The sequence below is a fragment of the Lissotriton vulgaris genome, chromosome 6, assembly GCF_964263255.1.
Source record: "Lissotriton vulgaris chromosome 6, aLisVul1.2, whole genome shotgun sequence".
NCBI classification, from domain to species: domain Eukaryota; kingdom Metazoa; phylum Chordata; class Amphibia; order Caudata; family Salamandridae; genus Lissotriton; species Lissotriton vulgaris.
The window spans coordinates 1,292,563,705-1,292,590,011 of record NC_141694.1 but is presented as its reverse complement, the minus strand read 5'-3'; the positions used below and the strand labels follow the sequence as shown (position 1 = coordinate 1,292,590,011).

General features: G+C 47.3%; 1 protein-coding gene across 4 annotated transcripts in view; it reads left to right on the top strand.

The window, feature by feature from the left end:
* Positions 1 to 26,307, top strand: part of MED23 (mediator complex subunit 23) — a 583,151-nt gene that overhangs the window by 268,583 nt on the left and 288,261 nt on the right. For all 4 annotated transcript variants that reach the window (XM_086927430.1, XM_086927429.1, XM_086927428.1 and 1 more), the window contains one exon: positions 1,158 to 1,300. In XM_086927430.1, the coding sequence (XP_086783556.1) occupies positions 1,158 to 1,300 (143 nt within the window). The remainder of the gene's footprint in view (positions 1 to 1,157; positions 1,301 to 26,307) is intronic.

The window sequence follows — 26,307 nt, the reverse complement described above, 5'->3', positions numbered from 1 at the left end:
AGATATTTGGAGCACATTCATATAGTGTACCCCTGCAGAACTTGGAGCTATTTCATCAACAGGGTGCCATTTTCTAGGGTGCAAGAGCTTTCAAGCTTCTGAGATTGAGAAAACAGTGAGAAAATTGATAATTTCAAGGCGTATATCCCTGTTGGGTAAGCATTGCCACAAGTAGTCAAGCAAACTAGCCTCTGAGAAATTTCTAGCTCACTCAGCCAGGCAGATAGTGGCTAGCTCTGTGATTTGGTGCAGCGTTCCCTTTCATAGTGTATGCCATGGTTCATTCTTTTACTTAACATTACCGTTGTGTCTACACTCTCAACTTAACTGAACAATACCCCAATCCTTCTAGTAGTAAACTCTACCCTGCTCCCTGAAAGATGTAATGGAAGAGGTGCATTCAATGACTATACGGAATATGCGGAAAGGGTATCCATAAGGAGATAAACTTATTTACCTTTGATGTTCTTTTTCATAGATACAATAGCTCCTGTAGCTTCTTAACTACTCTCTTCGCTTCCCTCTCGAGTAAGGTTTTTTTTGGTTCATTTTTTTCTTGCTCCTGTCATTAACCTGCATTTCCCATTGTGAGGAGTAGAAAAATTGCACAGAGCTTGTGCCAGCAGTTCCTCTGTGCCAAGCATACCCACCAATGCATCACTTCTGGTGGAGTCGTGAGACACTTGTCAGTTTGTCGGACAGTGAACCTAGTGATGGTGAAGTTATTGTTTCAAAATTTAAGGATATAGTCTGACGCCTGCAGGAAGAGTTAATTTAAGAAATCTGAGGTAGCTTTTGTATCTAAAGATAAGTAGCTTGTTCTTTGTTGCTAAAGTATAGCACAGGCCGTTTTAATTTTAGACTTCAAGGTGAAATGAAATTCTTCTATGACTTGAATGAAGTACATTGGGAATACTTGGACATAACAAGATTAAGTATTGCAGCCTTTGTAATAATGCAGTGGCCCACTTGTTGAAACTAAATTATGATAAAGTATGGCAGTCACACTTCAATCTTAGTAATTCCGTGCAAAAGGAATAGCTTACTTTGTACATTTGTTTCTCTTTGCTGTACCATTGTGTGATGAAATGCTCTGCTTTTACTCACAACATCTAATTTTTACCTATGAGACTAATATGAAAACAATTATTCTCCAGTCTTATTCACAGCATTGCTACCAGAGTGATTAAACTAGCCCATGCTAAATCTTCCCTGGCTCTGGCCCCAGCTCTCGTGGAAACATACAGTCGCCTTTTGGTTTACATGGAGATTGAATCTTTGGGCATTAAAGGATTCATAAGTAAGTTGTTAAGTTTGTTTTTATTTTGGCCTAATTATCTTATTTAGACTTGTATACCCATGTAAATTTAGATGCTTTGTGTGATGTTAAAGAATTGAACTTGTAGGGGTAATTTTATAAAAATAACCATGGGTTAACATAGAATGTGGGTCTTTGGAAATCATTCAGCCATTCATTCAAGTCAGCAGCTCATTTCTTGATAAGTATCCTTTTAACGCTGATGCTTTATCCTGTGAGTTGCTATTGGTATAGACTCATCTCACCTTTTTTTCATTGATATTATATCCAAATAGTCAAGTGTTTTCTTGTGTTTAAATTCTATTTTGTTTATCACCACTCTGTTCCAATGACTTGTGTGGTTATGAGTTTACCTTCTTGCAAGAGAAACACTGAGAAGTACTGCTGCCACACTTTCACTGTTAACCTAGGCACTGAGAGGCCCCAACTGCCCCCTGATGGTCCCTACCTCCTCAAGGTATTTGGCTTTACCAAATCCTTCTCAGTAAAATGGGGTTTGGGAGAAATAAGAAGAGATAACAATCCAAGGCCTGGGGAGGGGGGAGGGGGGAGGGGGGCGGGGGGGTTAAGGATTGAAGATTCTATGTTAGGCCTCTTGATAAAGAGAAGGCCCACTTCAGTACGACATATTTAGGGATGGTTTGCGAAAGCACATTCCTTAGCTGGTTGGATAGTGAGGAGTGAGCTTTTCGTTGTTCTGCATGGAGACTGCAGATAAGGTTGGAGACTATTATAACCTCATTGTGTACATCATAAAAATGTAAAAACGTGGAACATGATTATGCACTAATGCAGTGACATATAAAATATGATTTTAAATCATTATAAAAGGCCACAAAAAGACTACACTTGTCCACACAGATTCCTGTCCTTCTCTTCCTCATGCAGGTTGTTTACTAAGAATTCCTGCGCCTTACCCACGCGCTTCTTGTTGCGCTGCTTCGGATGAGGGTTTTCTGGGAAAGGATGCGGTGCAGATGTGCACAGAAGTTTTCCCTATGTGATGCCGCTGTACTACAGTGACAGCCAATAGGAATGCTCAAAATATTAAGTTATCTTTGCCACTTTGCTTGTACTGACTGAAATGTGTGTGTACTACACGCACTCCTGGGCACCCTTAATGCGCGCGCACAAGTACTTGTTAATTAACTTTCACGGCCGCTGAGCCGCGCTTTTGTTTTAGCGCGTGCTCTCTCTGAAAAGGCAGCCTTGTCCACAATTTATACACTTTGCATTTAAGAGCTGGACAAGAACACAGACCCAGACCTCGCGCCCCCTTGAAGACTTCTGGTGCAGCGTTAAAGCACCAGGGTTGTACAAGCACACTCGAGCGCCAATAGATTTCTGATCTTTGAGCATCTTTTAAAAACAGCGGGACATATTATCAAGGGGGTTTATCTCCGCTTTTTTGGCTTTAAAAGCCAAGAAAGCGGAGATAAAATTATCTCCCTATTACCTAGCTGCTGCTAACACCAGTTAGCGACAGCTAGTAGGAGATAGCGACCATCTTGGGCCCCACTTTGCATGTCAGTGATATTTATCACTAATGAGATGCAAAGTGGGCGTGCCAAGATGTTAGCGACTGAAAACAGTCGCTAACATCGCTATCTCCTATTACCAACTTTTGGAGATATTCGCGCTAAGCGGGAATATCTCCAAAAGCTAACACCTGCCCTGAGCAGTTCTTAGCCATGTTATCCAATGGGAGGTGGATAACATGGCTAAGAGCATTAGCTTGCTAATGCATGAATATCGCAGACTTTTCAGCGATATTCATGCTTTGCGGCGAGTTTTACCGCATTTGCGTTAAACCTTGGTAATACCAAGGTTTATTTGCGTTAAAAATCGCTGCAGCGCTGCAGTAAATTTTTGTCTCTAACCAAGCAATAGCGATAATTATCACTATTGCTTGGTAATATGCCCCAGCTTTCGCACTTGAGCTCTCTTTTAACAGAAATATGCTTATTTGCACATAATGCAGAATCTCTTACAATACGTCATGTTACTGAAAGGAAGCCAACTAGCGCATCCCCTGACACACTTTATCTAGAGTTGCCAACTTACTGACTAAAAGTTTACAACTGTCAAATATTTACAACGCTTGGAGGGCGTCGCAGAGAAATATCAGCATTTGCTGAAATGCAGCTTCAGCTCGGTGTTCCACTTCCCCCTCTGCTTAGTTACGCGCTTCTCTAATGCTCTTAACCACTTTGCCTGTTTTCATGCTTCCTGGCTCGCGAGGGCAGGGACTCCTACTCCCGCCGAGACTCGTGATGCTTCTCCACTGTCTCAGACGTCCCCCCTTAATTTTCACCCCTCTCTCATGTGGAGTGCTCAGCTGTGTCCCTTCCTGCTACTACTGTGGGCACACCCCACCCCTCCCGACTCCACCCATAAGAGCTCCTGCTTCCCCTCCTTCGGTACCCTTGAAGCTCCTGTTAACTGGGTACATGCTCGGCTTGTCACAAACCACACTGTAACAAGCATTGGAAATGCAATAGGCCTCGCAATAGAAAAGTTGTAGCTATTGGTTTTGTAATTGACAAATTTATTTTAATGTGTGGGTCTTGCAACTTCCAAAAGTAATAGCTTTGTCATTTACAATAGTTTCAACAATGGTTCTTTCGGGTATGAAAACAATTGCTTTAAATCATATGTATGTCTTCAACAGTGGTCAAAGCATAACTTCATTACTTATTATGCTACTTTGATTATCTTTAAAGTGCAAAACCAAACACAAGAAAGGGTCAGAGTGATTTTAATTATTCAGTTATTTTTTGTGTGTCTGTAAAGGTGGATCAGCCAAGGAACTGAGTTAAGGAGCCACCGTGCTAAGAGAGAAGAGCTGTGTGACAACAGTCAAAGCAGCAGTGGACGAGCTGCATTTTTGCCACCCACTAAAAACAAGCTTTCGGCATTGTGGGGAGCTAATTGGGGAGAGTGGGGAAAGGGCCTGAGGTTTCAGTGGGGCGGAGTAGGGCACGCAGTTTGGATGGGTGAGGGAGGTGGGGGTTCGCACGGCTTGGGAGGAGGCGAAAAGGGGATGGGTACATTAGGGGAAAGACATTGCATTAAGGGGGTGGTCGCAGCAGGGGCCTTTCATCCTTCTGAGGCCGTTTGGGTTGGGGTGCAGTTCGGCGGGCGATGGGAGGACAGGCCAGGGGTCGGGCACGGTCTGTTCCATAGTGGGACCTAAAAAAGCAAGTAACTTGTTTTAAGGCCTAAAAAACATACAGCATGTACTTTGGGCTTGTTTTTAATATGGTAGCCGGCTGGGTGGAGGGTTAAAATTTGCTCTTTATTACAAGGATGGCTTTATAAAAGTGAGGCATGCTGCATTAGTAGTTATGCAGCGTGGAAACAATGTGTTCTAAAGTGTGCTGCTCGTTTTATATTTCCCATAGAGAGCAAAGTGTTAGGGTTGTTAGGGTTAAGTTTTACTTGTAACTTAATGTAGCGGGTATATTGGTCTTGTTCTTGCTATGAGAGGGGAAGGCATAGAGGGGGGTTAAAAATGCTACTGTATGTGGTATAAACAATGTAGACTTGACATTGCGTGTGGAAGAACTCGCTAATTCCCTTTGGACAGTGTGTCGGTCCCAGGGGGGGATAAATGATAGCTATGCCCGGAAGGGGGTGGGGGGAATCTGGAACAATCCCCGGGAGCGCAGAAGCAGAGATGGTCTGGGAGAGTGGGGCCAGAGAGGTGGAAGGGAGCAGATGGCGCAATGGGGTAGCGCACAGGGGCAACGGGGTGACAAAATGCCAAGTGCTAGCGGGCTGCTAATGGAGTATGGGTGGCGTGTCATCTATACAAGGAGGTACAAAAGGGGGTGGTGATGGACAGGGCATCTGAATCTACAAACACTCACACCCAGTCAAAAGATCTGGGTTTAATCCATCACCGTTCTTTAGCCCACTCTGCCACCCCAGTTCAGACATGTCTATATGCAAATCAGTCTGACCCTGTGCCTCATGGGAACAGTCCAGCCCGAACTGCCAAGCCATGTCTTCCCTGGACCGGAAACAAGCTTCCGAGGACCGGTTTCTGGCATTCCAGCCGTCTTCAGCCCGGCTTACTTGAATCCAGTGGTAAAGTGAGCAAGGGACTCACGTCTGAGCATACCCTGCCACACTTATGGCGGCCAAAAGCGGTACAAAAGGGGGTGGTGATGGACGGGGCATCTGAATCAATCAAACACTCACACCCAGTCAAAAGATCTGGGTTTAATCCATCACTGTTCTTTAGCCCACTCTGCCAACCCAGTTCAGACATGGCTATATGCAAATCAGTCTGCCCCTGTGCCTCATGGGAACAGTCCAGCCCGAACTGCCAAGCCATGTCTTCGCTGGACCGGAAACAAGCTTCCGAGGACCGGTTTCTGGCATTCCAGCCGTCTTCAGCCCAGCTTGCTTGAATCCAGTGGCAAAGTGAGCAAGGGACTCACGTCTGAGCATACCCTGCCCTGCCTAATTACAACTTCTCAGCATATTGCACAGCAGCAACACTTCTCTACAGCACAGCTTAGAAAGATTAGCAAAGTCAATAGCGCTACCTAATCACTTATAAGGCGCCCCAATGCATAGCCAATAGGTCTCGCCTTTGGAACATTGCAAGTGTTTAGTTATCCAGCACAATATCTTTCATTAAACAACATCAAGTGTTGCATGGCTAAACACTTAGAAAGATTCCAAAAGCGAGACCTATTGGCTATGCCAATGCTTGGTTAATTTTCCAGCGCGGTCCGCTTTACCTTTAGCGACTGCTCGACAGAATCTTTGTTTATTTATTTTTCATTTTTGGGTGAAAAAGCCCCATACCGCGCTTTCACTTTAGTGTTGCCTGTGCCCCTCTCTTTAAACGCTGCTCACTGTAACCTGAACACGGCGAGCAGCGTCAAAAGAAAGTGGCATGCCACCACCAAAGTGGTCTTGGATTTGTGAGAGTTTGAGCTATTGGTATTATAAATACCAAAGTGTTTTATATGTGTGTTTGTTTTAAACACACATAAATAAAATGCATATGCAAGACCTATTGCATTGAAAATGCTTGTAATTCACGGTCCCTCTATAAATGTTTGAATTGTTTTCCTGCAATGGGTTCTTACTACGAGTGCTCCCAGCTTGATTCAAGTGCTGGATGGAGCCCGGAGCAGTCACCGGAGAGGCGCTGTGTGTTGTAGCCTCCTGCGAGTGTGACATCAACACATCCTTTATTACTCCGTGTCACCTGTTGCCGAGTGTTAGTCCGTAACGCAAAACGATTTTGAGGAAACAGCCACCCACCAAAAATGACTTTCATCTCAGCTAGTGGCAGCATGTTTGTGGATATTAACTATGTTACCGGAAATGGGTTTCCACCTGAACTCCCTGCTTGAGAGTTTGCGAACATGGGCACCTTTCGCCTAAAGCACGTCTTAAGGGATGTGCACTCCTGAAGCCAGCCCTGAGCATGCGCTCTGATCATGGCATGCCGCTTCATGGGACATCAATTTGCACTCACCATGAGAGGAAACACTGGGTAGTGACTGTGCAGTGTGGCAACTTCTCTGCGTCCTCTTTCATAATGTCTCAGTGTGCTATTTGCTGACCTAACTGCTTATGATTGGCTGACCATGTCTTCTATCTTACTGGTCATTCTTTGAAAACTACTTGCAACTAACATTTATGAGTATCTTGTGCAGTTCAACCAAAGCATATTATTCTCAATTAACAACGCCTCTGCCTCAAACTAAAAGAAAAGCGTTAGTTACTACTACCAGGCAGATCTTCGTATTCAGGAAACTTTATTACAATAATGTTTTAAACAAGCATTTGCAATGCAACAGGTCTCGCATTCGCAAGTGTTTAAGCTATTGACATTGTAAATGACAATCCCTTTTATTAATGTGTTGGCTTTTAAAAACAGATAAATAAAAGGCATTGTCATTTACAATGCCAATAGCTTAAACACTTGCAAATGCGAGACCTATTGCATTGCAAATGCTTGTTGTTCGAGTTGCCCAGTAGCACCATTGCTTCCATCATTATATTTGTCATGTTGGATAGAATGCAGATGAGGAAAATTCAAAGTCATCATTCGGATGGCAGTGGTATATTTTTCCATCCTCACCCTTGGTCAAGTTGGAATTTCTCTAGGTAACAGAACATTATGGTGCTATTTCCAATGCCTAAACTAGATGGGTCTTTAACACTGGATACCTCAGAATAAAGGTGAGAGACTATTTCATGGCCACAATTTATCGTCCCCCATTGACAAGTCTTCAGTATCGAAATCAGGAGTTAATTTGGAAAGGAAGATATTACTTAAAGTGAGAGACCTTGGCCAGGGTTGGTCAGTATTGCTCCTCAACTTTTCTGTCATCTTTGGGACAGTAAACCATAATATCTTCTTCCCATTTGAAGGCTACCTGCCTAATTGAGACTTCAGGACTCCATTGGTTCTGGTCCTTTTATTTTAACACACCTAGCACATACAACTTGATTCCTTCTTTCTAACTGCAAAAGTGTCCTCTTGTGTGCACTAAGGATCTTCCCTTTGAAATATTTATTCATCAAATACATGACACCTCTCATTCATCCGGAATAACCATAACACTGACTTTCACTAATGCTCTCATACCTAAATTCCTATCAAGATACCAAACAAACAACGGGAATGACTAGCCTTTCATATGGACAAGATTAGATTAATAAAACTGCCTTCGCTTTAATGATTTTGCCTCAGAACTTAAAAAATGACCTCCTAGGTCGACCAAACCTCATAATTTTCCAGTTTTACTGGACCTACTAACATGTTCATCACAATGGTTCTCTATCATAATCATTCATTTGGATGTTAGTTTTCATGCTGAGCTGTTGTGCATCTCTCCATTTGACATAATGACTCTTAAAGAGTAAATCTGAAAGAAACACGTAGTGATAGATTCTTTACCTTAGATTTACCCCCAGGCCTCAGACTGGATCCAGAAAGTTTTTCAGCAGTACCCCTGCGCGTCGGTAGGCTTCGTCGTGCGGCTCCATGTGCGGCGTTGGCGCCTGGATGACGTCGCCGCAACTACTTGGACGCGGCCACGTGCGCTGACGTCAGTTCTTTCTTTTTCCGCGCCAGCAAGTGCAGATCCGGGAAGAGCAAGTACCCCCAGTGACTTTTTGACTGAGTTTTTTTAGGCCTTTTGCCTAATCTTTTTGAAACAATTGACTCCTGGTGTCGTAGGGATTCCCGGGTTCAAGAACTGTGGAGACTTTCTCAGCATGATGCGGTGTGGGTCCGTCACCGACGTGTGTCTCTACTGCCTGGGGCGTGACCAAGAACCCAAGTCGTGCCCCGACTGCCGGTCCATGGTGCCGCAGACTTTGCGGGAGCGGTCCCGAAAGTTGCTTAAAGCCCGGCAGTCTACTCCGCGCCGCTCAAGGTCCCGGTCCCGTGGGAGGTCGAAGGACCGATCGCGGAGTCGTCACCATCATTCTACTGGATCTAAGACTTCGCACTCGGGGTCAGGCAAGTCGAAGGATTCCAAGAAGTCGAAGAAGCATCGTCGCTCTTCGACTTCCCCTCGCCCATCAAGCGACGCAGCCGAGGGTGCGGGCGGTGCCACCCCGGGGGTTCTGGCGGAGCCTGCAACGTTGCCCCCAGTCTACACCCCCCCTTCCCGGGTGCGGGGGCGACACCTTCTCAGGTGCAAGGTGCAAGAGTTTTTTGATGCCATGGCTTGACACTATGGGCCGTCTGGCCCCACCGGTGTGCCTGTGGGCCTGACTTGGGGTCCTGCTTTACCATTTCTGGCGGCTCCGGCTCCGACGCCGCAGGCCCCCCAAGGATCCGGGATCAGATCCCGATCAACGCCGGTTGACCTAGAGACACGATCTACCGGCACCGCTCCCAACGTCACCCGCTCCCGACGTCACCCGCTCCCGACGTAGTCATCCCTAGGTTCAGCCCGACCCGGACACAGTGCCTGATCCATGTGCCCTATGTCCCTCCTCCTTATTTTGAGCCTGTTCCGGGCGACGCCTACTCAGGTGCAAGAGTTTCTTGCTGTCATGGCCCGACTCAATTGGCCGTCTAGCCCCACCGGTGCGCCCGCGGGCCCGACTGGGGGTTCTGCTTTACTATTTCTAGCGGCTCCGATGCCGCAGGCCCCCCAAGGATCCAGGATCAGATCCCGATCGACACCGGTTGACCTAGTGACACCTCCACTGGCGCAGATCTCCCTGGCATCGCTCCCGACGTCGCCTGCTCCTCGAGACAACGTTGTCCCCAGGTTCAGCCCCGACCCGGACACAGTGGGTTTTCGACGTCGCCCGACACCGATGGGCTCTTTTGTGCCCTCTGTCCCTCCTCCTTAATTTGAGCCTGTTCCACAGACTTCTGAGGAAGGAGAGGACTGGGAAGGGTCTCTAGAACAGGACTGTGCTTATGATCTGAACTGGGTAGAGGACTTGGGCGTGGCATGTGGTCTTGACACCTCACCTGACCTTGGCATGCTGTCTCCTCCTACCATGGCTACGGATGAGGGAGCCAGTTATGCAGTGGTGTTGCGTAGGGCGGCCGAGGCTCTCCACCTCGAACTCCCTACAGTGGCCGTCAGGACTGATCTCCTGACAGAAGTGCTTCAACTGGCGGCTACCTCTTCGGATCCCTTGCTGCCTTTTAATGAAGCACTATCTGACGTTCTTTTGGGCACCTGGTCCAGGCCCAACACAGGGGCTCCTATGGATAGGAATGTGGCCCGACACCGTCGCCCGGCTCCGGGAGACCCCCCCTCTTCCTTACCCAACACCCCACCCCTGAAAGCTTGGTTGTCTAAGCCTCTACATCCCAGAGCGCGTTCGCTACCACACCTCTGAATAGGGACTCCAAGAAGCTGGATCAGTTTGGTAAGAAACTGTTTTCATCTGCCAGCTTAGGGCTGCAGTCGGTGAACACTGCATGCCTCTTGGGCCATCATACACACTCTCTGTGGGACACGGTTGCGCAGGTGCTTCCTAACTGCCCGGAGGAGGTTCAGGTAGTTCTTTCCCAAGCGATTGCGGCTGGGAGAGATCCAGCAAAGTTCACCATATGTTGTGGGCTAGACACCGCTGACTCACTGGGCAGGTCAATTTCCATGACTGTGGCGCTTCGGTGCCACACCTGGTTGAGGACCACTGGCTTCTCAGGGGATGTCCAGAACACTCTGATGAACATGCCCTTTGATGGCATTCGCCTTTTTGGCCATTTGGTAGATAGTGCGTTGGAGCGCTTCAAGGACTCCCGAGCTACCGCCAAGTCCTTGGGCCTGTCGGCCGCTCAGCCTTCTCCGCCTTGTGCTTTTCATTCCTTTCGTGGCCACGGAAGGGGCACCCCACCGCCTTCGCAGAGCCAAAGACCCCAGCAACAACAACCTCAGCGTGGTCGCGGACCTGGGAACCGTCGAGGTGGTTCAGGGGGCCAGCGGGCAGGTCAGTCCGCCTCCGCCCGCAGCATCCACTTCCTAGTCTGACCTTTCAGGCCCATCAGATGCCAGTAGGTGGACGAATACCCCATCATCTCCACCACTGGCGAGCAGCGAGTCCGGGACATTCAGGCTATGATTCTGATCTTTCAGCCTCTGTCCCGGGTTTCGGTCAGGATGGCCCTTCAACTACTGGATCTGATGGCCTCCTGCATCCTGCTGGTGGATCATGCCAGATGGCATATGCGGGTTCTGCAGTGGGACCTGCAGTTCCAGTGGGCACAGCATCAGGGCAACCTGTCCGATCACGTCCAGATCTCGGAGGGCACTGCATGACAATTGCAGTGGTGGCTTCATGAATCACGATTGGGTCAGTGGCAGATCCCTCTCCCGTGCCCAACCGGAACATACATTTGTGACGTTCACCTCCCTTCTGGGATGGGGCGGCCACATGGGGGAGGTGGAGATAGGAGGCCTCCGGTCTCCGGCGGAGTCCAAGCTCCACATCAACCTTCTAGCGATCTGACTTGCACTGAAGGCATTCCTTCCTTCTGTCATGGGGAGTGTAGTGCAGTGTTCACCGACAACACCACCACCATGTGGTACGGCAACAAACGGGGTGGGGTGGGGTTGTGTACACTTTGCCAAGAGGCTCTGCGCTTCTGGACTTGGAACATCAGGGCATGTACCTGGTGGTTCAACACCTAGCAGGTTCTGTGCACACCAGGCCGGACAAACTCAGCCGCCGGTGCATGATGGTTCACAAATGGCATCTGAACTCTGACGTGGCGTAAGGTCTCTTTCAGCAATGGGGAGAGCCTTTGTTAGATCTATTCGCCACCGAAGAACCACTTTTCTTCGCGAGTGGAGTTGCGGTCAGTTGTACGCCTTTCCGCCTATACCACTTCTGCCCAGAGTGCTGAAGAAGATCAGGCGCGACCGGGCCAAAGTCATCCTTGTGGCTCCGGACTGGGCTCGAAGAGTATGGTATCCCGAGCCAGTATGAGCATTGATCCCCCGATCGGTTTGCCTCTTCGGGAGAACCTTTTGTCGCAGCGCAGGGGACGGTCTTCCACCCGAACCTGTCCAGTCTCCATCTCCTTGCGTGGAGATTGAGCGGCAGCAGTTGACGTCTTTCGACCTGCCTCCCGAAGTCTGTAATGTTATCTTGGCAGCCAGGCGTCCCCCCACTAAGACAGTGCTATCCCACACAAGGTAGCTGTGTATGGACAAGCCGTCTCCAAGGATATTAAAGCACTGAGTGAGGACCACATATTCCAAAACACCAGCACAGCAGAACATGCTGCCATACAATCCCTGAGATCCAACCAATCGATCATTATCAAACCCACCGACAAGGGCGGAGGGACAGTCATCTTGAACAGAGAGGACTACAGACTAGAACGTGAGAGACTCTTCGGTGACACTAAAAACTATGAAAAACTAAATCAGGACCCGAGCAAAAACCTGAGAGCACTCATCCATTCCCGAGTGGAGGAAGCTGAAACAACGGGACAAATCACACCCAATGAAGCCAAGTTCTTCACCTCCACCATGGGCAAAATACCATACTTCTATATACTAACTAGGACTCACAAAAACAAACTACCCACTCCGGGTCGCCCCATTGTACAAGGCATAGGTTCTTTATTTGAACCACTGTCCCGATATTGTGATTTTTTTCTCCAACCAATGGTCCAATCCATCAACACCTATCTCCAAGACACAAAGGATCTCCTGAGACTACTCCACAACAATTACTCAACAACATGACCCATGATCCAGGGACCTTCTTTTTAGTGAGCCTCGACATAGAACGCCTCTACACCAGCCATCCACAAGACGACACTCTGGGCGTCCTGGAGACAGCTTTGGAGAAAACTGACTGGAAGTACCACACATCCAGGAGATTCATCTGGGAATGCGCAAAACTCGCGCTGAAAGACAACTTCTTCTAATTCGAAGGGCAACTCTACCTCCAGGAATACGGCACATCCATGGGGAGCATTTTCGCCCCCAGTGTGGCAGGCCTGTATGTTCACGATTTCGAGTCCAAATACATTTGCCCTAACAACGTGCCACGGATCCCGGAAATTAAGTTCTATAAACGATATACAGACATTCTACTGATCTGGGAAGGAGATACTGGGTCATTAAACACCTTCTGCTAATGGCTCATACCTGTGACTAAAACCTCAAGTACACACACTTGTTTGACCACCAAAAAAACACCTTCCTGATCTAGACATCTTGGCCGAAAATGGACATTTGAAAAGCAAAACACATTACAAACCTACTGCACGGAACTCACTTCTACAGTTTTCACCCCTGGCCCCTTTGGGAAAATCTCCCTTATGGACAATTCTTACAGCTGCGTAGAAACTGTAGTAGCGTGACAGACTTCAAGCACCAAGCAAAGGACTTAAGCAGTAAACCTCAAGACCGGGGGTACCCCAAACACATCACAGACCAAGCCAAAAAACGAGCGCGGAATCAGGATTGTGAAGCCCTCATTGAAAAACACTCACAAGAAACCCAACCTACACCTTTGACATGTGTCACAACCTACAACACCGTCTCCACCAAAATCACTAATATCTTCAAAAAACATTGGAAAATCCTAAAGACAGGCAACCTCAATTGGGACCTCCATTTGGTGTCGCACAAAAAAGCCAAATCCATCAAAGACGCACTGGTATCTACGAGGCCGGTCCCACAACACAGACCTGACAACACTGTCCTAAACGCTTGGGGGCTCCCAAGAGTAACTGGCCATTTTGCATTTGGCAATTGCAGTGGTTGTCACCTGACTGAAACTACAAACAATTCTCCACCTGGAACCGTGAAAAACGTCGGAACTGCGACAACACACCAACTGTAATACGGCGCACACCATATACCGCTTTTTATGCCCCTGCAACCTCACCACCTACATTGGGATGACCAACCGGAAATTCAGGACCAAAATCTGTGAGCATCGAAGCACAATAAGATGCAAGAAAAATGTGACCAAAATGACCAATCACTTTCTGGAGGCAGGACATACCAACAGCGACATGCATTGGGTCATCATAGAAACCCTGGATCCTAACATGCCTAACATCCAAACAGCAGCTATTCCAAAAAGAACAGAGATGGATATATCAATTATCCAGTCATAAAACAGGCTTGAAGAACAACATACCTTGGAACAGTCTCAGCAGATAATAATGTAGAGCCAGATCCAAGAGCAGAATCTATTTAAACTGTAGGGTACCTCCCTGTTATGTGAAAGCATGCATGGACACTGCTGTTCTTACTTTTGGAGTGCACCACCGACATTACCACTACTGTATCCGTGGGTGCACCATTAACTCAAGCTTTGCACCTTCTGCTGTACCATGACAGCCCTTCGTGGTCCTTCATAATCATACAACAGGCAGGCAGCGACACAGCATTTTCCATACTCCCAGAGTTTTTTTTTAAAGTTTTTAATCATTTTATCACTATACCGCCCATTAACAGCGTTGGTACATGCGTACCTAACAACTCACGAAGCTGTAATCACTTTTCTAAGTATCACATGGAAATTTGGACATCGGCACCCTATTAGTGTTTCACAGCATGCTCTCCAGTTAAGAACATCAGGCATGAGCAGCATTGGTACAAGCGTACCTATTAACTCTCGAGCAGACTTGAGCCCATTAGTCCGACCATGCATTAGCAGCTTTGTTACATGCATATCCATGAATTCACGAAGCTGCAATCCCATTTCCTACGGATCATATGGAAATCTGGAATTCGGCATCTTATTATTGTTTTACAGCATACATCTTGTTTCTTTCTTAAACTCACTAACTTCCATGGCAGTGTGATCCATTGGGTTTTTAACGTTTATGGTCTCTAGAGTGCCTCTCTATTCTCTGAATATTTGGTGAACTGTTTCAAGATTTTTCCATATTCATAGTAATGAAGGGCAGGACTGTGAGATGGTGAATGGTTTTCATTGCTATCAGGGACAGCTTTGAGCATTTTCAGGCTGGATCTTATGATGTCTCGGTATGGAACACTCACTGATAGATAGAGGTGTTCATGATACTTTGCCTTGGTTGGATGTTACAGAACCATAGAGGTAGCGGGGTGAGATTCATAGGTGATCAGGCTCCAGGAGGTCCATATCAGGCTGCAGAAATTTGAGATTATTTTCAGTTCTGGTCAAGATGCGATGAGATCAGAGTTAGCCCTTGTTCAGAGATTTAAATTACTAACAATTTGTGTCTTTCCAAAGAAATTAGCTATTTCTTGTGGATATCATCATCTTTACAGGTGACTGTTTAGGTTTTGACAATGCTGAATAGTTTTTTGTCTGATAATTTGTTTCTTCTATTTGGTTTGTAATAAGATGATTTTAATGTTTGTATGTTAGATTTAAAGTCTCTTCTTGTGGCTTTAGGTTTTTAGTCGAGATGAGTGTAAGTAGTTTATTCCATTTAAGCTCATGGGTGTGACTGCATTGTCTCCCTGTTACAAGAGATGGCTTAAACCAGATTTCGTAACAGGAGCTGTATGCTAAACCAACAAGCATTTGCAATGCAATAGGTCTCTCATTATTAAAGTTTGAGCTATTGGTGTTGCATTATTTAGCATGCCAATAGCTCAAACTTTAATAATGCGAGGCCTATTGCATTGCAAATGCTTGTTTTACTACTGTCTTGACAGTTTTTAATTAGTCACTATTGGTCGAGGAGCATCTAATCACTGTATGTATATACTCCTGGCCATAAGCGCACTACGCGCCTAGGACCTCTTGTCACAGTGCTAGTGGCCTCACACCGGGTTCTCATTTGCATAGCCCGCAGACTGCACAGGGTGCACTTCAGTATTTTAAACAGCCTCCTCCCACTAAGGAGCCACACAGCACCTCATCGTCAGTCTAAGATTAGCGCCTTTAACTTCCTACTAAATGCACGCACACCATTCATTTGCCCTTGCTGTCCTTCATGAATTTTGACGCAGCATGCATAGTACTACCTGCATGCAGCCACAAGCATGGGCTACATGCCAATTACTGTAGTAGTCAGAGACACTTGACTACAACCATCCTTTTGCCATTATGGTTGCATTTTATTGTTGCGAAAAATGATATGTTTTGTTATGTCTCTTTTTTTCTCTGCAGGTATTTTTCAAGTGTCAGTGAGTACGCCAACACACACCTTAGCGCGTGTGTAGATATTACAAAAGGTTTCACGTGGCACAATTCACCTTTGCCACTCACTATTCACTCACCTGGTCCTGAAGAAAGCCCTTTCACTTTTTTTACGTGCTGAAACATGTAGACGGCCACACATAGTCAACTTACAGTAAATAATTCCAGATTAGTTGCACGACACATACTGTTTTTAACTTTATCCTGAGCCGCCATTATTAAAGTTGTACAAAAGGGGATGGTGGACGGAGCGTTTGAGAAAATCAAACACTCACCCCCAGTCAACTGATCTGGGTTTAATCCATCGCCATTCTTTAGCTCACTCAGCCTCCCCAGTTCAGATATGGCCATATGCAAATCAATCTGACCCTGTGCCTCATGGGAACAGTCCAGGTGAGCAAGGGACTCACGTCTGAGCATACCCTGCCAACTTAGGGCGAACAAAGCGATACAAAAGTGGATACTCGGACGCGAGTCCCTTGCTCACTTTGCCACTGGATTGAAGCAAGCCTGGCTGAAGATGGCTGTAATGCCAGAAACCGGTCCTAGGAAGCTTGTTTCCGGTTCAGGGAAGGCATGGCTTGGCAGTTCGGGCTGGACTGTTCCCATGAGGCACAGGGTCAGACTGATTTGCATATGGTCATGTCTGAACTGGCGTGGTAGAGTGGGCCAAAGAACGGTGATGGATTAAACCCAGATCTGTTGACTGGGTGTGAGTGTTTTGATTGGTTCAGATGCTCCGTCCATCACCACCCCCTTTTGTACCGCTCTGATAGCCATAAGTTGGCAGGGTATGCTCACTTTGCCACTGGATTAAAGCAAGCCTGGCTGAAGACGGCTCTAATGCCAGAAACGGGTCCTAGGAAGCCTGTTTCCGGTCCATGGAAGGCATAGCTTGGCAGTTCGGGCTGGACTGTTCCCATGAGGCACAGGGTCAGACTGATTTGCATATGGCCGTGCCTGAACTGGGGTGGCAGAGTGGGCTAAAGAACGGTGATGGATTAAACCCAGATATTTTCACTGGGTGTGAGTGTTTGATTGGTTCAGATGCTCCGTCCATCACCACCCCCTTTTGTACCGCAATATTAAAGTTGTAGGCAAGGATCCTCAGAGATATTTTTAACTGTAAATAATTCACCTTACACCACATTTATGCACAACACCAGCTCCGCTGTAATCCTGCGTCGTAGCACATCTGAGAGGTACTCGGCCGCCCGGTTAGGACCCTAATGATGAAGCATGACACCAACCAGGTTAGTGTGTGACGGACCTTTTAAGAACACCTAATTGGGTCCATTTTCATACTCCTCACAGTGATTTAATTGCATAAACATAGTGGGTCCGTCCACATTGTTTAAGTCCTGTATTCATTTGGGGAAGGGACGTAACCTGTACTTATTCCCAAGCTCTCCCTTTGATTTTGTACAGTCCCTTTCTTCCTCCCACTCTTCCCTGGCCATGTCTAAGAGGGTTCTAGGCGGTCTCCCATACAAAGGTTCGAAGGGGGAATAACCCAAACTTTTTTGCTGAGCACATCTAATAGCGAATGGGGCTAAAGGAAGCATGTCCTCCCATTTCCTCGCTTCTAGGCTCAATAATTTTTTAGGGTTGTCTTAAGCGTGGAATTGTACCATTACACTAAGCCGTCTGTCTGGGGGTGGTAGGCTGCAGTGCGAAATTGCTTAATCTGAAGCTGTTGGCATACCTGTTGAATCAGGCAGGATGTAAAGGGAGTCCCTTGATCAGTAATGACCTCCCGTGGGAAACCCACCCTAGAAAAGACATTGATCATGGCTTTCGCTATTTGTGTCATATTGGGGCTACCGCCTCAGGAACTCTTGTGGCGTAGTCCACAAGTACTAACACATACCGATATCTGCTCCTGCAGGGAAGGAGAGGGACTATGATATCCATTCCCACTCTAGCAAAGAGTTCATCGAAGACTGGAAGTGGTCTCAACAGAACTCTAGGGGGAATGTAGCGACTATTTTTCTGGTACACCAAGCATTCTTTACAATATCTATGGATTTGTTGGAAGGTCCTTGGCCAGTAGAACGTATCTAGGATTACCTTTTCTGTTTTATCCACACCAAAGTGTCCCCTCTGTAGATGGCTATGCGCTAAAAATAAAACCTTCTCCCGGAAGGGTTGGGGTATTAGTAATTGTGTTGGCAAGGAATACCCCCTTTCCGATATAACAAGCCCCGATGCCGGTAGAATTGAGGGTGATGGGGGTCTTCCTGATCTGTGGCTTGTCTCCAGGCTTCTTGTAAAGTGGGATCTTCTCGCTGGGCCGAATGGAAGTTCTGATCATGGTCCCATAGTTGCTGGCCTGTGTTGGTTAGAACTGCTGCAGTCCATTCTTTCTTTTCCTTTCTTCTCTGTTTTTGACTTTTCCTATCCTTCCCTATATTTAAGTCGTGTTCTGGGTCTTGGGCAAAAGGCGCTGTTTCCCTCCTCTGAGTTCCCTCCTTCCACACTCCTTTGAGGAGCTCGTTCATATGAGGGTAATCGTTTCCCAGTACTAGGGGTTCAGGCAATTTCGGGATCAGTCCTACCTTCAGGAGGACTGGTGGCATATTGAGTTGGTGTTGTATAGTGACGTCTGTCACAGGATATGCTTTACTATATCCTTGTACACATTGTATGTGGACAACCCCTGTCGTCGTAGGATCTCCCCCTGGAACCTCTTGTGGTCTCATGACTCTTTGTAAACACCCTGTGTCCACCAAGGCATTATGGGGTTCTCCGTTAACGAGTACTCTCTTATGAAAAGATGGATGTTCCCTCGGGAACTGGCAGTATAGGGCTCGGGAAAAACCCACCTCCATGGGTTCTTCTTTCTGGGGACAGGATCGGGCAATATGCCCAAAAGCGCCACAGTGGAAACACTGTGGACCTAAAAATGCTGCTGGTTTTGGGGGAGGGGTGTGAACAGGGCTTGGGATCAGAGTGACCGATTCTTGTTTTCTGGGATGAGGGAGGGTCTTGGCTGTTTTCGGAGGAGTCCCACCAGGGTGCCTCCAAGGTAGTTTGTTTCCCTTTTGCAATTCCTGTGCCCGATTAAAAGCAGAGTGAGGCCCACGTGTTGTCTAACCCATCTTTGTATGGGAGGGTGCAGGGAATTCAGGAACTGTTCCAGGCATATTTTCTCAATTATTTTCTCCTTGGTCGAGGAGCCAGGTTTCAGCCACCTTTTTACTAGATCCTTAACTCTGAAATATAGGGCTTGTGGCGTTTCTTGTGGATCCTCTTTGACCTGACGTAGCCTAACCCTATGTGTTTCTTCATCAATGCCCATACGTTCATGGACACTGCGCTTTATATATCGTGATAGGGGGTGGTGCCTTGGGGGTTGGCCGCCTGATAGGCAGATTGTAACTCCCCCGTCAGAAGTGGGCCCAGATAATGACCCCATTTATCTTCCGGCCACATGGCGTCTCTTGCCATTCGTTCACAGTTATAAAAGAAAAAATCAGGGTCCTCTCCTGGTACATATTTTTTTAGCACAACCGAGGGTAAAGAGGTATGTCCCCGGGGCTGCCCCAGTGTCTCTGCCAATTTCCCTATTGTAGTTCCCTGGAACTGAGTCTGTTCAGTAAGGGCCTTATGTAGGGTCACTCTGTCGGCCTCTGATACCTCTAGGAAACGACCCATGATTTTTTCCAGACGTTCCTGTCCTTCCTCCATCTTGGACACGACGGCCTCTATTTCCCCTGATACTTCTGACACCACTTGTCAGAGGAATGGGCGTAAACAGAAGTGAGGAGGCCGTAGCTGGTGTATAGTGAGGGTTTTATTGTCAGGATAGCAACAGATGCCGACAAGGTTATGGGATGAAAAGGGTGTTTAAAGAGTCTCTTCCCCTGGTGTGATTGATGGGATGTCTTCGTTCAGTGATGCTTCTTGGACCTTTCCTCGCTCACTCTCTCATCCGTGGAGGTGATCCAGAAGAATATGGCTTCCCCGGAGGTTCATTAGGCAGGATAACCCAAATGAGGAAAGAGAGAGGATAAGTATCCCTATGATTGTTGCACTCTTTCTACCACCACACCCAGGTGAGTTTTGTGGTTGTTGCATGGTGCCAGTAAAAGAAGGCGGTGCAGGAAGCACGGTCCCTTCCCTCAGGTTCCTTCCCTATTTTTTCCCCTTTTGCACAAGCTGTGGGATGAGCTCCAATAAAGTAAAAAAAAAACAAATGTGCACAAAAGATAGCGTACGAGTGGTCAAAAGCGGTCCTGAAACCGGGGGATTGGTAAAAAGGAAAGTGCCAAGATCCCACTAAATATAATGTTGCTAAAAAGTGCAAAACCTTTTGGGGTGTGGCGCGGTTTAAACATTCATAGTGCGTTTCTCTTTCACCCGCCACTCACATTGGCCTCCCTGTGCCCCCGACACGTACCACCTCAAGCCACAACTCTCCTGAGTTGCGGCGGTTCCTGCGTGTCCTCCGGGGTCCACCACTCTTCCCACCACTCGTCTGGGTCCTCTTCGGTATTGGCATCAGTTTTCTCCGCTCTCAGGTAGTTGCTCCCTACCGGTACTGCCCAGTCTTCTGTGTTCCTTTTGGTATCCCTGGCTCTGGTCCTCTTGGTGTCTTCTTCCAGTCCATCCTCCGCTTCTGGGTTGCTTCGCTGCCCTTCTGATGACGCGGCCTCCTTTTCTCCTCCTGTCGGGGCAGCCCATTGGTCACCCCCTGTCAGGTGTGTGCGTGAGGGTGGGCTCGATTCCAAGCACGCAGATTCCCCGCCCTGTGGAGGAGAGTGACAGCTCTTGATTAATGGAGCACCTCCCGCACTATTGCCCTCAGCATCTGACTGCCCCGTCAAAGGTAAGCCCGGGTGTTGTAGCCTCCACCTTTTCTCACAGAGTACTGCTTACAAAAAACTTTCTGGATCCGCCTGGGGTTAATTCTAAGGTAAGGAATCTATTGCTACTAATGTTTCTTACAGATATATAGTTACCGAAGGTAAGTAACTTTTGCATCAATACATTTGTCACCTCCATCCGATTCTTTGTTTGCCAGACCATATTTGAATGAATTTGGTCGTTGTGGTGGGCTTTTTTCTCCATTTTTAACCTCTGTCTATTTTAACCATATTCTAATCCCAGTTTCCCAGCCGAAGTGATGAACATTCTCTAGGGAAAATAACACTCTGCAGCCCAACTTATGCAGAAAACTAAAAAGATCTCATCACATTTTTCCTGCACTGATCATGCTTTGTTGGTTGCCCGATAAGAACAGAAACAAATTCAAAATATGCGTTATGCATAAGCAATGTCACTCAGCACCTTTTCAAGATTCTTCTTAATAGCCCTAAACAGATGCCTAAGGTCAGACACCCAGAACTTTCATTCTATTCTCCCAGGGCAATACAATCTGCTTGGGTAGCGATGTTTGTATTCTCAAAGATTTTCATTCTGGAACTCTTTACTTCGAACTCTCCACATGTCATAATATTAAGATGACTTTAGAAGATAGCTGTTTGTTGAAAAGACACGGTCTTTGGTAATTTGGCATAGAATTCATAGACTATGTTTTGCCTCTACTGCCACTTATCTGGCATGGAGCCAGAACATTCAGGAGAACCACTAAAGTATGTTGCATTGTTCCTTAGCTAGCAAAGGGATGCCCAGGATTTCAAGACACTGGATTGCTAATGTTCTATGAGTTCATCCCTTTTCAATTCTTTGTTTTTATTCCGAGATCCCTCACTAAATGTTCCCTTATTCTCCTGAAGTAGTTTTCTGAGAGGTGGTGGATCTACTCTTTCAGTAATTGCCTGCTCAGTGTTAAGACTACTTGCCTCTAAGGGAAAAAGGAAGCTGACCGATTCACATCACAAAAAGGGACAAGGGACATTTCCCCAGGAGGCACCTTCCTAGATGATTGGGCAATACTTCTAAATGTATTTCCATGGGCATTATTAATTCCAGAAGTGACCCTGCTACAAATTCTGAAATTTTCCAGATCTGCAGGAGTCTGATTTCTAAAACAAGAGTGCAGTGGCTTGGTTTAATGCTCTATGCTAAGGAAGAAATACCATTTGGACCTCCGACCTGTCACTATTTCACATAGCAGTCCTGCACGGATATTGTTGTCAGGTAACTTGTCAATCTCGTTCAAGTTTCAGGAACACCGGGGTAATCAAAGCAATCTTTTTCTTTAACAACACAATCCAGCATAGCGCACGGAGCAATAGGATTACATTTAAAATATTTATTTTAAAAATCTTAATCGAATAGTAAAAGTTTGCATAGTAACCAAACAACATAAAAATATAAAAGCCAGTCAAAAGCTTGTATTATCGGTTAAAAACCATCAAAAGACATATGTACAATTTTACAAATAAGATAAATATTTTAAGACATATAACATGAGTCCTAAAGCGTAATATTCAGATAATTTTTTTTTTTACAGGGTTAAGAAAGTGCAAACATACCAAAGAGCTGCATGAATTAGAATAACAGTCACTTTGGAAAATCCCTAGGCATTTAGTGGAGAACTTCGTGATACGATAATTAGATTACTTAAGTATCAATAGATTATGGGCTTCCAATTTTCAATTTTGCACACCTTGTGTGCCACATTGACAGGAGAAATCTGGCCGTTGCAAACTCTGTCAAAGGGGAGGTATCGTATGTAAGAATTCTAAATACCTCCCTATAGTCCCTCAAACCCCTGGATTTACAAAGTAAGGTAATCCATTTGGCTCTTACCTTAAAGTAAGATGGACAGAAGAGCTGAGCGTGCAGATCTGTCTCACTACTGCCCTCACACCCTGGGCAAGAGCTCTCTACTCCTGGGACTTTGAACCACTTAAGAGTTACAGTCGTAAGTGGTAACAGCACTCCTGGTCTCAGCGAATGTTGATGCAACTCTGTATGTCTGGTTTTGGTCCTCTGTGCTGGGGCACACTCTAACTTACAGGCCCTGGGTACCACTGGTATCATATACTAGAAGACTTACTGACAAGCTAAACATCTGGACACCCAATCCATATACCACCAAAATATACAGGTGGTACAGATACGTTTGAGGCATGTGGGCTGCTGAATTCATATCTGTGCATAGATCGACGCCTAGTGTTGGGTCCGGATGATTGCACATTGTTGCCTGGAAAAGTCTTCGAGGTATCACGAGATAGGTGGCTCCTCCCCTGGACTACAGTGCGCATGGGCATCCTCTCCATCCTCAGATTGTTTTTTTCCGCCATTTGGTTCGGATGTTACTATCTTAGCTCAAGTTAGGAAAACTTTCTACAAAGCCAAAAGGCTTTCGACAGCGTCGGTATCGTTTCGTTCGGTATCAGTGCCTTTGTTTCGAGAGGGCATCGAGGACTCAACAAGTTTTTCTTTCCACACTCGACCCGATCTTCGATCTCAAATGGAAAGAAGTCCATTCAAGAGGTGTCCCTTTGCAATGCAAAATACCCGCACATCGATGTCTACCTGGTGTGCAACAAGTGCCTGTCCCCAGACCACAACGAAGCCAACTGTATGGCCTGTGCCCGGTTCCGGTTGAAGAAAACTCTTAAGATTCGACGCGCGGCTCGACTGGAGTCGAGGAAGTCAGCGCCTGTTCCCGTGAACATCTTTGGGACCGAAGACGAAGAGGTCGTTTATCTGGAGGATCAGGAATACCGCTCCGATCCGGCTTCGGGCCATGACTCAGAGTATGACGACGAAGAGGTGCAAGAAGAAGACTAAAACGTCATCGATGAGGTAGGAGACGACGTGGAGGCCCTTGGGGCCGTAGAAGATAGCTCAGGCGAAGAGCTAGGCACAACCGGCTATACGGGGGCCGACGATGACGCACTCAATAAGGCTCAGGTCGAGGGATCGCCACTAGGCCTTACCCAAGATCAACAATCTCGTTCTACAGCCCCGCTTAAAGGCCCGGCTTCGAACATTACTACAGAGCCTTCGGTTTCGAAACCGCCATCGGTCGATACAAAGAAATCGAAACCGACAGCATCATTGCCAAAACCGAAACCGAAAGTGCAAGTGACTCTGGTCAGCTCCAAGGCCTCAAACCCCTCAGAGCCGAAGAAAAAGAAAATGGCCGTCGATGCTGGAAAGCTCAAGAAGGTCATTGAGCCAATGGTTGGGGCACCAAAGACCAAGGTCAAGGCTGTCGAACCACCAAGGCTGATGCCGAAGGGAGTCGATTCACACAAAAGGCTCGAACCGAAAGATGGGATCGATCCTCGGTCGAGGCCTACGGACAAGTCGAAGACTGGCTCCAAGGACCCTGTCGAGTCGACGCGCCCCAGTCCATTCATAGCCAAGGAAGTGTCAGAGTCAGTTCGAGGCATGTGGGCTGCTGAATTCATATCTGTGCATAGATCACCACCTAGTGTTGGGTCCGGATGATCGCACATTGTTGTCCTGGAAGAGTCTTCGAAGTATCACGAGATAGGTGGCTCCTCCCCTGGACTACAGTGCGCATGGGCATCGACTCCATCCTCAGATTGTTTTTTTCCGCCATTGGTTTCGGATGTATATTGGTTCCCTCTAGTCGGAATCGATAAAAAACTTTCTTAAGTCCAAAAGGTCTTTAGTTTTCTTCGTCGGTATAGCCTTGCGTTCGTCACCAGCGTGCTTTTGGCGCGGAGGGCCCAGTCGACTATTCATCAAGGACCGAAGTCCGTTCAATAGATGTCCCGTCTGCAACTCAAAGTATCCCCACATCGACGTCCACCCGGTGTGCAACAAGTGTCTGTCGTCGGACCATGATGAAGCCAGTTGCATGGCTTGTACCCGTTTCAGGTCCAAGAAGACGCTTAAGCATTGGCGCGCTGCGCGCCAGGAGGCCCAGCACACTGCACCGCGCCTGTGGACATTTTCGATGCTGGGGATGTCTAGGAGGAAGCTGACCGGGAAATCGGTGACAACCTGTCGAATCCCGCGTCGGAGGTCGAATACAACTACGACGCGGATGCTGAAATGTTAGAAGCTGAAGAAGTCGTCGACGAGGTAGGGGACGACGACGGGGCCTTTGGGGCCATGGAAGATAGCTCGAGCGATGAGCTATCTCACACTGACACTGGGGCCGTACCGCTTCATAAGGCTCGGGTCGAGGGATCGCCACTAGGCCTTACCCAAGATCTTACAATGGGATCTACGGCCCCGCCTTCGGGCTTGGCCACATTCATTACTATTGAGCCGCACCCTGCAAAATCGAAACCGAAAGTGAAACCAACGGTCTCGACACAAGCAACAGCACTGGTGCCCCCCTCGAAACCGAAAGTGCGCATTACTTTGGTCGGATCCAAGGCCTCGAAGCCCTCGGCGCCAAAGAAGCAGAAGGGTGTTGTCAATCCGAAGGCACAAGTCAAGGGCGTCGAGACGAAGTCTGCCACGCCGAAGACAAAGGTCAAGGTGGTCGAGCCGAGTAAATCGGCGCCGAAGACGGTCGACACCAACAAAGGACTCGGTGATCCGAAAGTTCTCGAGACTCCGCGTCAACAAGACAAGGCCAGAAGCGGCGGTGCCCGCGAGTCCACGCCTGGTGCTGGCTCAAAGGATCCCGTCGGATCGACGCAACCGTCCGCCGCTTTCACCAAGCAAGTGACGGACTCCCTACAGCGCATCAAGGAGAAGGCCTCGGCTGCCGGCCCAAGAGATCCTCCGCCTTCGAAGCCGGTCGAGAAACCTCACAAAGCGTCGACGCCCATTTACTTCGCGTTGCCGCCGAAGGTGGCGCGAAGGCTTTCACCCCTAGAATGGTCGCCAGCATGCCCGAGAAGATGTCCTCGGTGCCGAAGTCGACGACGGTGGTTCCCACCTTGAAACATCGGCAATCTTCATTAGAAGAACAACAAGAACACTTTATTGATGCCGAAACGGGCAGACTTTCCCTCCACAAGCGGAAAATTGCCCCGGAACAGCCGATGGAGTCCTACAAAATTCCTTTAAAGAAAAAGAAGAACTCTACTTCGACTCCTGTCCTTGTGGAACCACTTTCTCCACATGCCCAAAATGTGTCGCCCACTTACTCTGACGTGGACCCTGGGGAGGGCGATGATGAGGATGAGTACAGCTATCCTGTCTACACAGACCCTGATGATACCAATGAACCCTGGGCTGCTGGTGCTGACCCAGGTGATCCTCATTCTGCCCCAGACACTCAACTTTATTCTGTGAAGACATCACCTACAGAGGATTCAGCAGTGTTCAATGCCCTCATTGAACGGGCGGCTAAAAACCATGACGTCCAGCTCCATGCTGACCCCATTGACGTGGATTTTCTTTTTGATACCTTTTCAGTCTCAGAGAGAACTGTCAAGACTCTGCCTATGTTAAAGGGTGTCTTAAAACATGCTGGGGAAATCTTTAAGGAGCCTACCAGAGCCAGGGTGATA